Source organism: Opisthocomus hoazin, chromosome 1 (assembly GCF_030867145.1).
Source record: "Opisthocomus hoazin isolate bOpiHoa1 chromosome 1, bOpiHoa1.hap1, whole genome shotgun sequence".
NCBI classification, from domain to species: domain Eukaryota; kingdom Metazoa; phylum Chordata; class Aves; order Opisthocomiformes; family Opisthocomidae; genus Opisthocomus; species Opisthocomus hoazin.
This window is the reverse complement of record NC_134414.1, coordinates 92,042,857-92,058,286: the sequence shown is the minus strand read 5'-3', so window position 1 is coordinate 92,058,286 and position 15,430 is coordinate 92,042,857. Positions and strand designations below refer to the sequence as shown.

The 15,430-nt window shown below is 45.6% G+C and overlaps 1 protein-coding gene and 1 long non-coding RNA gene across 6 annotated transcripts in view; one reads left to right on the top strand and one right to left on the bottom strand.

Moving 5' to 3' along the window:
• Positions 1 to 9,164: 9,164 nt before the first annotated feature.
• On the bottom strand, positions 9,165 to 13,361 carry LOC142364050 (uncharacterized). The gene is made up of 4 exons (XR_012766121.1): positions 13,240 to 13,361; positions 12,251 to 12,386; positions 10,599 to 10,684; positions 9,165 to 10,129 (listed from the first exon to the last, which is right to left on the bottom strand). It is a non-coding gene; the product is annotated as an uncharacterized LOC142364050 (long non-coding RNA).
• Positions 13,362 to 13,627: 266 nt separating this feature from the next.
• The window catches only part of MAP7D2 (MAP7 domain containing 2), an 88,012-nt gene continuing 86,209 nt past the window's right edge, over positions 13,628 to 15,430 (top strand). For all 5 annotated transcript variants that reach the window (XM_075429267.1, XM_075429250.1, XM_075429241.1 and 2 more), the window contains exon 1: positions 13,628 to 13,751. In XM_075429267.1, coding sequence (XP_075285382.1) covers positions 13,709 to 13,751 — 43 coding nt within the window. In that variant the 5' untranslated portion in view covers positions 13,628 to 13,708. The remainder of the gene's footprint in view (positions 13,752 to 15,430) is intronic.

Sequence of the window (15,430 nt, the reverse complement as noted above, 5' to 3'; positions counted from 1 at the left end):
ATTCAAGCCCCATTTTACACTCCCTACCTGTGCCTACTCAAAGGCCACAATTATTTGTCACTGCCTTGGTATCAGCAACCCCTGAAGTCATAGTTTTCCATCTGCACCATTTAAGACAACAGAGTCTAAGAGATACCACTAGCTTCAGATCAATCTTCTAAGTGTCAGAAGTTGAAGACCTCTTCTATGGCCAAGTAGCAACTGTCACAGGTGCATGAATGGAAACAACAGTCACCGGTAGTTCCAACAGCACCAGCTTTTACTGGATATGCGTGAAACAAGGGCAAAAGACAGGTAAAAGGAGGCTTGTGTTGCTTGAACCTCCACAAAAGAAAAAGGAGATCAGATATAGTATTTCAGTATATCCTCAGGTACTTAACTTTTGCTCCCCAGATGGAGGACTTGGCATTTCCCTTTCTTGAATTTCATAAGGATTCTGTTGACCCTTTTCTCCAGCCCTTGGAGGTCCCTTTGAATGGCAGCACACCCATCTGATGTATCACCTACTCCTCCCAGTTTTGTGTCATCTGCAAGCTTGCCAAGGATGTGCTCTGTCCCATCATCCAGGTCATTAATGAAGATGTCGGGGAGTATTAACTACTGAGGTACACCACTCATGACTGGCCTCCAGCTTGACCTCATGCCACTGATCACCACCCTCTGAGCAGTTCAGTTAGTTTTCAATCCACACCACTGTCCATTTATCTTTTTCATCAGTTTGTATATGAGGATGTTATGGGAGACAGTGTTGAAAGCCTTGCTCAGGTCAACATAAAGACCATCCACTGCTCTCCCTTCCTCACCAAGCTACTCGTATCATCTCATCATAGGAGAGGCATGATGACTGCTTTGTAAATCAATGCTGACGTCTCCCCAACACCTTCTTGTCCTTAATATGTTTGGAAACCATTTGCAACACCACCTTCCCGGGAACTGAGGGTGAGACCGCCTGCCCTGTCAGTTCTTGGATCCTCCTTTTTGGCCTTCTTGAATAGAGCAGTAACTTTTGATTTTTACCTGTGCCCAGGAACCTCCCCTGATCACCATGACCTTTCAGAGATTAGCGAGAGTGTCAGCTCCATGATGTTATAACTCTTACACAATTCAAATCTAGAGGAAGCAGCACGTTCCATAAATTGCAGGGTTTGCAAGGAGGAAGAAAACTGATCCTTAGTTCTATGTGACACTGATCATTAACCTTTGAAATCAAGGTAAGTTAATGTTTGATTAACATCAGATGTCTACTTAAGTTTTGAAATGTATCTATCTATCTAAATACATCTCTGTGAAACTTCTGTAAAGTTATGTTATTTTACCTTTTTAGCATACATATTTCATATTTCTCTGTTGATTGTTTATACATTATAAACAAAAACATCGGATTTTTCAGCACTTCTAGGTGCATCCCAGCAGGTATCTTCTGGTTCTAGTTTCTCCAAGTACGGCTGCTCTGCTCCTCTCCTTTAGATACGTTATGTCCTACCATTTCTCCATTGAAACCTAGAATACTGGATCAAATCCAAATACAAGGAAGAATACAGATGTGTAGCATATATGGATATATACTATCCTCCAGGTTTGTGGGTTTTTTTTTTTTGTAATAAAACACTCCAAGCAAACAAAAATTCCACACTTTTAAACAGGAGACAAGAAGATTACCATTCCCCTGGATATGGTAAAGCAAGTTCTATTGGTGGTCACGCTTGAAAATCGTATTGGCTATAAATGACCATACTGTCATTTGCCTAAGCTTATAGAAATCACATGGACTCTCATATGCACGGCAACTTGCCTCTTGCAAGTATCAAAAAAGTCCACTTTTTAGATCCAAAGTACACAGGTCGGTCCGATTCAGCCCCTGCTGAAAGCACTCTCCCCTGTACCATCCAGCACTGCTAGAACAGAAGTCTGTGGCCAGCACAGAGGGTCAAAGAGGTAGGAGCAGAATTTATTCATAGGTCTAGGTGCTTCAATTTCCTCCGCTTCAGAGGATGCTCTATAACTCTATTGTACCGAGGACAGAATCATAATTTTGAAATTATCTTTCTATTGAGGTTTAAGCGTCAAATGGACTATTGCAGTTTGATCTGCTCCATCATGTCAAGCTATATGGAAAAACCTGGCAAATTTATATTTTGTTCAGCAGGGATTGTCTCTCACATGCAGCTTATTCCTAACTGATAAAGACAATGGCAGTCCACAGACTTAGAGGAAAAATATGTTCTTCAGTGTTTCCTAATGGAGGAAAAAAATGTAATGCAATGGAGAAAGAAATGCTTTTTTCTGTATCATGCAGTGTGGGAAACTACTAAGCTAGGATGCTGTGGAATTCATACAGTTCACAGCAGAAAATGTCTATTCATACCAAAGCATGTCCCACAGAGCAAAGAAGTTGGATAATGCTTTGATAACAGAAGGCAGGAGAAAGGCTAATTACTAATTTAGGTCCTCTTTGTTTCAGACACGGTAGAAAGAGCAACTGAGTCTAGATTTGGATTTCAATGTGGTAGAGGACTAAGTCAACTAATTTGGAAAGGTGAATGGGTGCCAGGGCAAGGGAAAGAGGGATGTGGAGCCCAAGTGTGGCTTGAATGCCTTTCCTTAGCTGAAGTCTCTTGCTGTAGTTCCAGCTCCATAAAGTAGGTTGATGAAAGGTGTTGTCTGAGTTATGCAACTCCCCAAGGTGTTTCCCATCTGTTGAATCTTCTCTCTTCAAACAGGCTGGGTGACAATCTTCTACCACCACTCATGAAAGCAAGCAAGTTGTCAAATAGATGAGTTTAATAACAGGGCTTTATTAATAAGGTGTTGTGAAGACCTGAGACCTGCTGCAAGATCATAAAAATGTTGGTTGGAAGGCACCTCTGAAGGTTGTCTTTTAATTGGACCAGCTCAGCACTAGATTATGTCACTCTTGGCCTTGCCTGAGTCTTGAAAAGCCCCAGTGAGAGATTACTCCACCTCTCTGGACAACCTGTTCTAGTGCCCAGCTACCTTCTTGTTGATTTTATTTTCTGATGCCCAGTTTGAACCTCCCAACTTGTAAACTGTGGCAATTGCTCTGTTAGACCAGCTGGCAAGTAGCAAGAGTAGCTTGGTACCGTCACTTTTGTAATAATCCTTCAAACAGTTGTAGGCTGATGTTACATCACTTCTTAGCTTCCTTTTTACCAGATCAAGTCCAACTCTTTCAGCCTCTCCTTGACAGCTTTCTTATTAGCCCTCCACTGAACTCTCTCCAATCTCACCATGTCTGTCTTGACCAGAGATCCAATATCCAAAACTCAGATATGGCTTCACCAGTACCCGGCAGAGATTATGAGCAAATTTCCCTAGATGTGCTGGCCACACTTCTAATGTAACCCAGTATGTACCTTCTTTCAGAAGAGCATGCCATGGGTTCATATTCAACCTAGCATGCACCGTGACCCACAGGACTGTGACCTAGCCAGCCACTTCCCAGCCTGTACCTGTACATGGGGTTATTCCAGCTGTCCCAGGCGCAGAACTTCATACTTCTAAGAAGGAATCACGACATCTCTGTCTGATCCTTAAGTTTTTCTGTGTTCTTTTGGGTTGAACCAGCAGCCACTTCCTCTAACTTAGTGTTATCTGCAGATCTGCTCAGAATGAGCTCTGCATTGCAGCCAGGTTGTTAATGAAGGCATTTGATATAGGTGCCAGTATTGACCCCAGGGTGCTTTGCTGATTACCAGCCAAATATTGAGTTATTGACTGCTACCCTTACAGCCAGTTTTCAATCCATCTAAACAGTCTGTTTGTCCAGTCCATGCTTCTGCTGTTTACAGAGGGGAAGCCTGGGGAAGGTGGTGTCAAAAGCTATATTTTAATCAAGGTACATTACACCCACCGCTCTGCCCTTGTCCACAGAGCCAGTCATTTTATGACAGCAGGCAATCAGGCAGGTCAGACATGGTTTGCCTTCATGGGCTGACTCCTGCTGATTATGCACTCCCTGATCTTTCCAGTGACCGAGGTGAAGTTTCCCAAGTCCTCCTTCTTGCCTTTCTTAAATATGAAGATTGATAGTGGCCTCACACTCAGCGCTACCAGGTTTTCCAGTTAGCTTGGGGCAATTCCCATCCAGCCCAGTGGATCTGAATACATCCAGTTTCTCTAACCTGTTGCTCTTCCACTGCTGGCTGCCCCATTCCTTCCCCACCTGTGCCCGTGCAGGCAGTGGTCTGGGAGCTGGCTTCAGCTGTGAAGACAGGCAGGAAAATAAGCACTGAGTTCATCAGCTTTTTCATTGTTGACAGCTATTGTCACTAGGGTCCTCCATCAGCAGAAGACCACATTTCTTGAACTTGCTTTTCCAATTAGCATTCTCACAGAATCTGCTGTGCTCCAACCAGTGTCCCTCAGCAATCTCCGCTCCAGCTGCACTTTGGCCTTCCTGATTTTGACACTAAGTACCTAACACTGGGGGTTTTTTGTGTCTGTCAAGCGGTAGTGGTTTATGCAAAACAAACTATACACAACACAATTTTCTCACCACCCAATGACTGATTTGCAGCCAGTCCCAGAGCAGCGATCGCAGAACCCGGAACTCACAGATTTCGCAAAACTCCTGAAAACAGACCGAACTCCCGGAGAAGTTCATACTCCTGGACAAGAGAGGATTCGAACTCACAGAAAAGAGAAAGGAGAAAAAAAATGATTCCTGCCCCCTGGCCATCACCCATTTATATACTGAGCATGACATCCATGGTATGGAATATTTCCTTTGGCCAGCGTGGGCTGGCTGCCTGGCTGTGCTCCCTCCCAGCTCCTGCCCACCTGCTCATTAGCTGAATACAAGACACAGGAAAAAAGTCCTTGATTTCATAGCAAGAACTGAAAACATCAGTGTATTATTAAAATTCTTCTCATACTAAATCCAAAATACAGTGGCTCCTGGGAGGAAAATTAACAGGAATTAAGGAAAATTAATAGCCGAAAACAGGACACTGGGAAAGGCTCATTTAATCTGCATAATGACAACGTAGTGAGAAAGAAATATCAGAGGGTGAGAGGAATGAAAGTGCCAATACTGGTAAGAGCATTTGCTGGCTAATACAGAGTGGGAAAGTACTGGCTAAAAATTAGCTTCTTGTAGTGGCCATTTAGCTGCTGCTTCTCATTTAGCTAAAAATTAGCTTCTTGTGGCTATTACATTGGTATAACACAACAGAGGATCCAGAACAACTGAGTCAGAATGTGTAGCACAGAGACTTGTGGAGGATCAGCAGTTGTGCCTGGAATATCAGGCTGGAAGTATATGCATCACTTAGGAAACATAAAAGACAAAAATAAATGACTAACGATTTCAGAGAAAGAAAAGGGACAGTATGTGTAAGATGGATGATGTTTGAGTTATAATCATTCAGAGAAAGGTAGAAATAACACTGTACTGAAGTAACAGAGAGCCTGCAGTATCCAAGAGAGCCTGGTGGCTGGATTTAGGCAGGGATGTATATCTCTGTCATGTCATTTGGAAAAGAAAAGAAGTACCCTTTGTAACTCTATAAATATGGAAAAGCTGAAGTTCTCAGATTGGAAGACCTACCTATTCCTAGATGTGCCAACAGATCACTACACTGCAGTAACAAGATACGCAAGAGTGGTATGAAAACTTTCTGTCATATGGCTAGAAAGAAATATGCAGATTCCTGAAACATTTTTTAACTACAAGTAAGTAATTTCCATTATTTTAAAGTGATTTGGAATGAAAAGAAATTCTGAAATGGCAGAATTCTCAATTCAGTTCTCATTGAATAGAAACACTGGTCTTAGCCATCTTATTTTTTTTCCAGCTAGCTGGGTTAGTTGCATCATGTTGTGTCTTCAAATTGAGCTTGAAGGCAGAGTAAATAACTTCTCTCATAATTACCACAAATTACTCTAAAAGCAGACTCTGATATGCAGTAGAAATAAAAAAAATGAACTTACAAGATACACACTAGACACGATTAGACCGGATTTTCAAGGGGCAGGGGGAGAAGACTAAATTGTCAAAGAGCTAGGATTCATGACTAATTCATGAATAAATGACTGCAAAACCAACACTATGCATTTGGTATCATCCTTACCTTATTTCCACAGACTCGGTCATGCCTGTTTTTATTGACCACTAACAATTACCAGATCTTTTTATTTTATATTTTGATCTCTCTCATGTTGGCCACAGAGGTTTGTAAACATTTACAAGCCGCATTCACTATGTTTGCTTAGTTATAACTCCTATAAAAATCAAATCTAGAGGAAGCAGCATGTTCCATGAATTGCTGGACTGTCAGGGAGGCAGAAAATTGATCCTTAACTGCACATGCGAATGATCTTTAACCTGTGAAATAAAGGTAAGTTAATGTTTGATTAGCATCAGATGTTTACTCAAGTTTTGAAATATGACAGCTGTCTATGTACATCTCTGTGAGACTTCTGTGTAGTTGTTATTTTATGTTTTTAGCATATGTATTTAAGATTTCTCTGTTGAATGTTTATGCATTATAAACCAAAATCACTGATTTTTCTGTCCGGAGGCAGATTCTGTAATTTTTTTTAGCTGTGTTGGAGTCAGTGGAGCTCAGCCTGAGGATTCATTTCACTCCTGATGAACAAGTTTTGTCAATAGACTCTCCCCTTTTGTGTTAAAATGTTCGGTATAATATTTTATACCCATTGATTTGAGGCTCAGCTCAACCATTTTTCAAACACTGCTTGCTTCAATATTATTGACCTTATTTTAATAACCAGGAGACTTTTAGACTGTAAGCATCTACAGGCATAGCCTGATTTTTCTTACTTTGGAGCAACCACAGAATCCCTGTGACCAGTGCCGCATTCTCTGTTTGAGCGTGCCAAGTCACACACATGAATAAATGCCATGGTCTGTGAAAGTTAAGGAAGAAGGAAAATCGATTATGAAAGTAAATAAAATCCTCATCTTTTACAATGCTCTTTCTCTCTCTTTAAATAAAAGCAACCAGAATCCAACTCCTATTTTCCTACACAGGGCAGGTATAAGCACATTCTTAAGTCTCATCTGGGTCTGTTGTAGTTCCTAACTGGTAGTTAGGAAAGCAGACCTAAACCACACTGACTTCTCTCCTCCAATTATTATGTCTCTCCCAGAGTTATCTTACAGATAGTGCTCAGAAGAGCTGAGGCATTGGCCTTCCCAGGCATATGGGAAGGGGTGAGCACACAGCAGGCAAAAGGTCTCGCTGCGAGTGTGAGCCAGAGGCCTCTGTGCACATGCACTACTACTCATAAATTTATGTAGTCTCAAGACCGCCTGACTTCTTGGACCTACCTGGTCTATATGTTCCGAAGGTTTTGTCTCCCCATGGTAGTCATGACTTCCCTTCCCTTCAAGGTGACTTAATTTCTTATACACAGGATGCTAGTTTAACCAAACAAGTAAAAACTAATTCTCTACTGACTGTCTGCCATTTGACGAAGTATAATTATTATTCAATGATAACTAAACTTAATTAGTTTAGTGCTATTTTAGGCATTCAATCAGAGTAGAAATATCTTAGGATTTGATATTCTGTAACCTTGAGAACAGCTCATTATCAATCTGACGTAGATATGTTCCTGTACATGCTTCCATCATATGTGAATATAAGATAATCTTCCCCTATATGAATAGATGCACTACTGGGGAAGGAACGTTCCTCTTCCTGGCAAAGTACACTGGTGCAGTTAAACAAAATTACGACAAATAATTGCAAATCCTTCAGGCACATATCAATCACTTCAGCAGGTGGTGAAGAGAAACGGAGAAACGTTTCTATGGCTGCAGGGCAGACATTCTTTCCTTCCTAAGCAAGACTTATCTTCTCCTCCCTCTCCCAGCAAATACGAAGACTGTGTCACATCCTGTTAAAGCATGAAAAGCTAACAGAGCTTTTGCCTTTTCTTTGCCTAATACTGCAGTAAAGAACCTTTAGTTTAATCCCAGAATCAAAGCAATCCAAACCCCATCAAAATCTAACTTGTTCATATCCCCCAGTGATACCTGGCCAGAAATCTGCAAAGCAATTAATAACACAGCTCTTAAGATTCAGAGCTTGCAACATTTTGAATCTGGAGGAGAAGAGCCCGTATTTTGATGTTAAATAAGGAAAGCCTTATTTATGTGAGAACTGGAGAAATAATATATATCACTCTTTCAACGAAGCATTGATGAAAAAATATTCAATTTAAATCAGGTGTGAAATAGGTTCGTGATGCATTCCACTGCTGTTCATCCCATTACTGTGCTCAGTCAAGCAGGGTGTGTAGGCAGGGCTATGTTTGTACATGACTTAAAATGCCTGTGCTGTCAGTAAATAGCGAAGGACAAGGTGATGAGAGTCTCTCTCTATCTCTGTTTTCACTTATTTTTGTGAAGATTGACCCCATCGGTGTCAACCTGTTCCAAGTCAAATAGCTCTGGCTGAACTTCAAAAGATAACATAAATGTGTGAGGCAAGTGAGAATATGCCCCTAGTTCAAGGCATTCTGGGAGTATGAAAAGTCATATATGGCATAGGATATTGGGGTAGAAGGTGTGTGATTTAACAATGTAGGGGGTTTTTTGGTATATATTTTCACGTGGACAAGAACTAATATACTTATCGCATGCCAAATGACAAATACAAAAGCAATCCATTATGATTCATCCAAAAAATTATTTTAGTGTTAGGCTGATATTATTCACTGAATGATACTTCTTAGCTATGTAAGCACACAGAAATAAAGTAGACAGATGTAGTCCAAGCTTTGCCAAACTGAGCTGCACATTGGTCCTGCTCTTCAACCAAGGGCACTTAAAGAGATAGTTTAATCGCTGTGGATATTCTGCCCCCGGCTCCTTAGACAGCAAGAGAGAAACAGAAATCAAAGCCATTTCACCAGGGTAAATTCAGCTATAATTTAGAAAACCATTCACGACTAAAAGGTAGAAGTGTTTTAGAAATACAACCATGACTTTTGATTTCAGAATTGTGGCTTTGAAACAGAGGACCATTTTGCTGTTGATATCTAGCTTTAAGACTGACACCACCAACACATTTTATAGAAAAGTTTCAAACGACTGGGGAAAAAAAAAATTTCTCACTTATCATAGTATGTCTCAGTTTATTGACTCAGTGCCCATGATTTTTTTGTGTAAGACTGATCACGCATGAGGAAGATTTATTATCAGTCAATTAGTCCATAAGCATTTCTGTCATTTGCAAAATTTCTTGATAACTCTTAAAGTATAATTACAATTTATAATCTATTTTAGGGGAATGCTTAAGGTCATGAGTTAATATTTCAACAATTGGGAATAACTATAATCAGTTATACCCACTACCTTTCTTCAGTTTCTGATATATGTGTTAAAACTCTTATTAACTTCTAAGTCATGTTCTGTTTTTCTCGGAGGACACAAACTTATCTGATGAAGAGGACTACTCGTCTTCAAATGAATTTGTATTGTCTGTAAAAATACTTTGGTGCGAGCACTCAATTTTCTTCAGAAGTTATGAGGCACTGGACTTCCAGGAGTTTTGGAAAAGGAGGGATGATTTTGAAGTGCAAGCCAGGAAATATTGCCCGGGAGAACCGGATTTCCCATCTCTGACACACGACGTTTGCGTGACGCTGAGCCAGTTGCTCTAACTGAAATACCGTGGGCAGCCATTCTGTCTGACTCACTTTTTTGGGTTCTTGACTCCTTGGCTATTGATTCAAAATTGCAAAACAGAGCAGAACTGGGCACCATTGTAGTTTTGTTACATTGTAGATTTGGCCAGTTTGCTCAGGGCTCATCCTTCGTTTTCCCTCGGCAGCGTTCCTAGGGGTAGGTGGCTTTGGTTGCATAGATACAACCATAAGATATAAAAAACACTAAAAAAACAAGCAAAGCTTTTCAAAATTAGTTTACACTTTTAACAATTATTATTTTAATTTCTATTAAGGTGGCAAAATTAGCAGTCCCTCAGGCTTCTTTCTGTCTGCATCCTGAAATGATTTTAATACTTTTTATTACCTCTTTGCAGATTTACCTCTGAGATTTTCCCATCCTTAGGTTGACTGACACCTGTTGTAGCTCACGTATGAATACTTGGACAGACTTGTTTCAATACAGCACCTGCAGAACATGTGTGATAAGAGGGAAAAATGTTTTCCACAAAAGACACCCAAAGTGTTGTTGATTTAGACAGAAAGAGCACAACACACCATAAAAGAAAGAAAAACACTTCAAAATGCAACAGGCTGGTACCATTATTACCAGAGTTTCACTCAGTCACAGAATCACAGAATGTTCAGGGTTGGAAGGGACATCTGGGGATCATCCAGTCCAACCCCCCTGCCGAAGCAGGGTCAACTACAGCAGGCTGCACAGGACTGCATCCAGGCAGGTTTTGAAGATCTCCAGAGAAGGAGAATCCACAGCCTCTTGGGCAGCCTGTTCCAGTGCTCCGTCACCCTCAGAGGGAAGAAGTTCCTCCTCATCTTCAGCTGGAACTTCCTATGCTTCTGTTTGTGCCCATTCACAGAAGGACAAACAGGGTGTCAGATGAAAAAACAGAATAACCAAAGTATCTGCAATAAAATACCTTCCCAATCGGAGGGCTCAATCTGACATGCCTTACATAGATGAAGATGCGCTTGGGAGAACTCCTGCATTGCCTTGTAGTTCACACTGGAGAGAAGATGATAACAGGTTAGCCACAGCCCAACACACACACAGAGCTTCTCCCTGTCCGTCCCCCTGCCCTCATGGGCAGCACTGTGGTAATTCGTACTCCTGGTCCTGGGGGTGAGGAGAAACTTCCTAGTTCTGTTTCTCAGCTCCCCAAGGCTGTAGGGCTGTCAGGTTGTATGTTCCTTCCCCTATCACTCAGCAGTGGAGCCTCATGTTTCTCCTGGTGACGTGCTGCCTCTAGGACGGTTTCCTTTAGTGTGATGTGAAGGGACAGCAGAGCAAGGTAGGGGGTGGACACTCAGAGAGGGACATGGTGACATCTCCAGCTCTGAGCACGCAGACACTGGCTGTAGCCCCAGCATAGCTGGAAAAGCCCCTTTAGCTGCTATGGTCAAGAAAATCATCTTGTTCTGTTAGGTAAAATTAAACAGTATTAAAAAGTATGGGCAAAATTAAACAGTTCATAACTTCCTTTTTAAAAGCTGAAGAAATTCCCCAGAGAATCTGTCACGAGGAAGGATACACAGATACGTCTGAAACTAGCTCCTGACTCTGGGTGTAAGCACATACCAAAGCCTCGTACGTTCTAAGTAACCCACTACATCTGGTGCTTAAAGAGCCATAAAGTATTCAAAGTAAAACCTGGAAAAGAACTGTTATGGTCTTGTTTCTTAGGTGCTGGCAGATTCACGCTGTATCAAATCCACTATTCCCCACTTCAAAACAACCTGCCAACCTTTACAATATAAAGGAATTCACAAACAACTACGGCAACTCCAGATCCATTACCTTCAGTTATTCCTTCCCTATGTGTAAAATATGATAATAGTACTACTTCAACTTAGAAGGCTGTTATAAAGTTAAATTTATTAATGCTTGAAGGAATTATGAGAGTACCATAGGAAAGCTATCATGGAAATTAATTAACCTGCCTTCAAGGCAGGGTTTGAAGAATGTACACTGAATATGACATGAAAGTTTCCACTTCACACGATGAAAAAGAAGAGAAACATTCAAGAACTATATGTTAATTAAACACATCCTTTGCATTGAGTGAGGCACGAGTCTTGCGGAAAACACTCCGCAAATGTAATTTAAAAACTGGCTCCTACCACATACTACATACAATGCTATAGGGAAGGTTTTTGTCTTTGGAGCTTTAAAGTTTTCCACACAGTTTCCTTCAGTTTTCTTTAAAATCTCTTTTTCACTGCATGACTCCCAGTCTGGATATCGGTGAGGCTGCAAGCTGGCTATCAGAGGAGATTACAGCCGCAGGAGACCACGTATTTCTCCATGTGACACGCTACGCTTAGGGGCTTCACGACCGCTTGAGAGCCAGCAGCAGGCTCACCTTCCCCGGGGCACGTCCTCCTGCGGTCCTACCTGTCCCTCCCCAGCCAGCCACCGGCTCCTGCCGAGCACCCTCCCTGCGGACACCCTCACGTCCCCACCTCCAGCTTCCAGCTCCTCCATCTTCTCCTGTCCCTTTGCATCCCCCACACCCATTCCCCGCTTTCCTAAGTCCCAGTCCTGGAAACGGCCCCTCTCTGTGTCCTTTACCTTGGCGCCAGGCCCATGCGACTTGCGCTGAGGCCAGCTGTTCCTTCCCGGGTGCTCGTCAGGTGCCCAGAGGCTAAAGATTAATCGGGATTACAGAAGAGTCTTCCTTCATTGGGTTTGGTCGCCAGAGGAGACCCTGGAAGCCAGGAGGCACAGCTACAGTAAGACACGTAGGAATTTTCTTCTGCTACACGAGGAACACAACACAGTTTCATCTTTAGAGAGACAGAATCATTTTAAGAGGAGCCCCTTGATGGAAGCTTAGCCTGAGAAACATCCATCGGAACTTCAAAAACTTGGTAGGGTCATAAACAATGAAAATAAAGTCTTTCACTGACAAAGCAGCATTAGGAATAACTGTTACTGTCTGCACTGACAAAAACTCTGTCTGTGCAGTCAATCTTCCATTGAGGCGCACGGACTCAGCGGCAAGGACACCACTCGAACCAGCAGATGCAAGACAAACTGCTGACCAGCAGTGAGTCCCAGTGGAAGAATCTGCGCTGAGTGAGGGACAGCAGCGGGCTGGCGGGCGCACCGGCAATGCCAAAGCAAATGCCTTCTGAAAACAACAAATGGAAAATATTTGCCTCCTCACGCTGACCGTGGCCTGTATTTTCAGCTGGAACAGGATGCAACGGCCCAGCCTGGCCCTCCTGCCAGCTACGGTGCCACAGAATCACAGAATGTTCGGGGTTGGAAGGGACCTCTGTGGGTCATCTAGTCCAACCCCCCTGCCAAAGCAGGGTCGCCTACAGCAGGCTGCACAGGACCTTGTCCAGGCGGGTCTTGAATATCTCCAGAGAAGGAGACTCCACAGCCTCCCTGGGCAGCCTGTTCCAGTGCTCCGTCACCCTCAGAGGGAAGAAGTTCTTCCTCATGTTCAGCTGTAACTCCCTAGGCTTCAGTTTGTGCCCAGTGCCCATTGCCCCTTGTCCTGTCGCTGGGCACCACTGAAACGAGTCTGGCCCCATCTTCCTGACACCCACCCTTCAGATATTTGTAGGTATTTATAAGGTCCCCTCGCAGCCTTCTCTTCTTCAGGCTGAACAAGCCCAGCTCCCTCAGCCTTTCCTCGTAGGAGAGATGCTCCAGTCCCCTCATCATCTTCATAGCCCTCCGCTGGACTCTCTCCAGTAGCTCCCCCGGCGCAGCTGCAGCGGGGCCCGCACCAGCCGGGCACCCCCGCCGCCCTCAGCGCCGCGGGCGGGGCAGCGGCAGCACCTGGCGGCGCGGGAGCCGCCCCCGCCCCGCGCAGGCGGCACCGGGAGAGGCGCCGGCAACCGGGCGAGGGCCGTCGGCTGCCGCGCCCGGCCCCGCTGCCGCTCCTCCCCGCCCGGTGTCAGGTGCCGCGGGGCGGGCAGTGCGCCTGTGCGGCGGCCGCTGGGCGCCGCGGAGCGGAGCGGTGCGCCGGAGGCGGCGGCAGCAGGAGGCGGCGGTGGCCGCCGGCCCAGGAAGATGGCGGAGCCGGGGGCTGCGCGAAGCTACCCGCGGGCGACAGGTAGGGGGTGAGTCTGCGGCCCCGCAAGGTGCCGGAGGACGGCGGTTCGCCCGCCCGCCCGCCCGGCTCCCTCAGCAGCCGCCGGCGCCGTCCCGTCCCGCCCCGGGGTCGCTCCCCCGCCTGCCCGGCAGGTGCTGAGGGGCGGCGGCGGCGAGAGGGTCCGGCCGCCATCTCGGGCCGGGCCCGGGGCGCGGAAGGGGGGCGGCCCCGGCCCCGCGGAGGGACGAGGCGGGCTGTGCTCGGCGGGAGCCGGGGGGTTGCCGGCGGTTGGCGGCTGCGGGGGGGGTCGCAGAGCGGGCCTCGCCCGGAGCCCCCGGCGTGCCCCTTCCCCCGCCGGCCGGCCGGTGCCGCCTTTGTGGCGGGGGAGGCGTTCGCCATGAGGTGGCTTTTGTGCGGCGGGTCGGGCTCGCCCGGCAGCCGCTTGTGCCGCCGCGATTTCCCCGGCCGCCGGCGGTGCCCCCGGGGCGGGCGGCAGCCTGGGTCCGCCGCGGAGCGGAGAGCGGGGAGGGAGCGATTTATAAATCTCCTTTCCAGCGGTGCCCGGGCCTGCCCGTGCTGGTTGGCCAACCCGGGCGGCAAACTGGTTGAGCTGGTATCGAGCGTGAACGCCTCGCGCCCAGCTCTGGTGTCGGCACGGCGCCCACGAAGGTCCCTCCTCGTTGCTCAGTGAACCTAACTTTTAATTTCCGAGGGTGCGTGTGAGATGTGGTGGGAGCTGCCGCGGCTCATGGCGTCACGTGTGGTGCGGCGTCAAGTGCCCCGGCACCGGGAGGCCTCGAGGCCGAGGCTGGTGGTCGTGGCCTGGCATGCAGGTGTCGGGGTGGGTCTGGCTTTCGCTCGACGTGACCTCTCCCTGGCTCGGCGTATGAGATGAGCGGTGATTAAAGTGTGAGGCAGCTGCTCATTATACCTTTACCTTAATTGTCTGATAGGAAGCCTTTGCTCTGCATGTGGCAAACCCATCTGAACTGGGGTGCAAGAGGGAATTAATTTCCCTCTAGTTTCTAAAAGTAGCTTTGCAATTGCTTTGGGAGATAAGGAAGCAGAGTTATCCCTAATTTGTGGAGTGGGAAGGTGAATCCAAGTCTTTGACCTCTCTGAGGCAGCAAGGTGTGGGGAGCCGAGGAGGGAGCCAGGAATGCCTGTGTGCGCTGTTCCTTGCCCTCCTCCTGTGCTCAGCAGCCGCAGCTCCCTGGGTAGGCTGTCACGGCTGAGCAGTCAGGCACTTCTAGGTCCTGGGTCTCCATTTTTTTCATGTTTCATGTGGAAGAGAAGGGAGGAAAAACAATTAATGCTCGTAATTTGTATTTGTGGCTTTTTTTGTCCCCTCCTCTCTGAAGCGCAAGGAAGTCTGCCAAATATTCCCTCGCACCCTTCCCAGTCTTATTTTCTTCTTGTGTTTTCCTACTTCATACTTTCTAACTTCGGAGGCAAATGTTGCAAAAAAGCTTCACTCATTATGTAGACCAGGACATTGTTTATTTTTCACCCTATGTGAGATTGGGAATCCATAGAAAAGGCAGCGTGTGGTGTCTTGCATTGTAGACCGTGGACAGGCATGGACAGAGGTAATCGCTTGTGGTCAAGCATCAACATTTGAACACATGGAGTGGTCTCAGCCAAATCTGTCATTTTATTTGACTTAGCTGCCAGAAGATAATATATGATGTGGTGTAAAA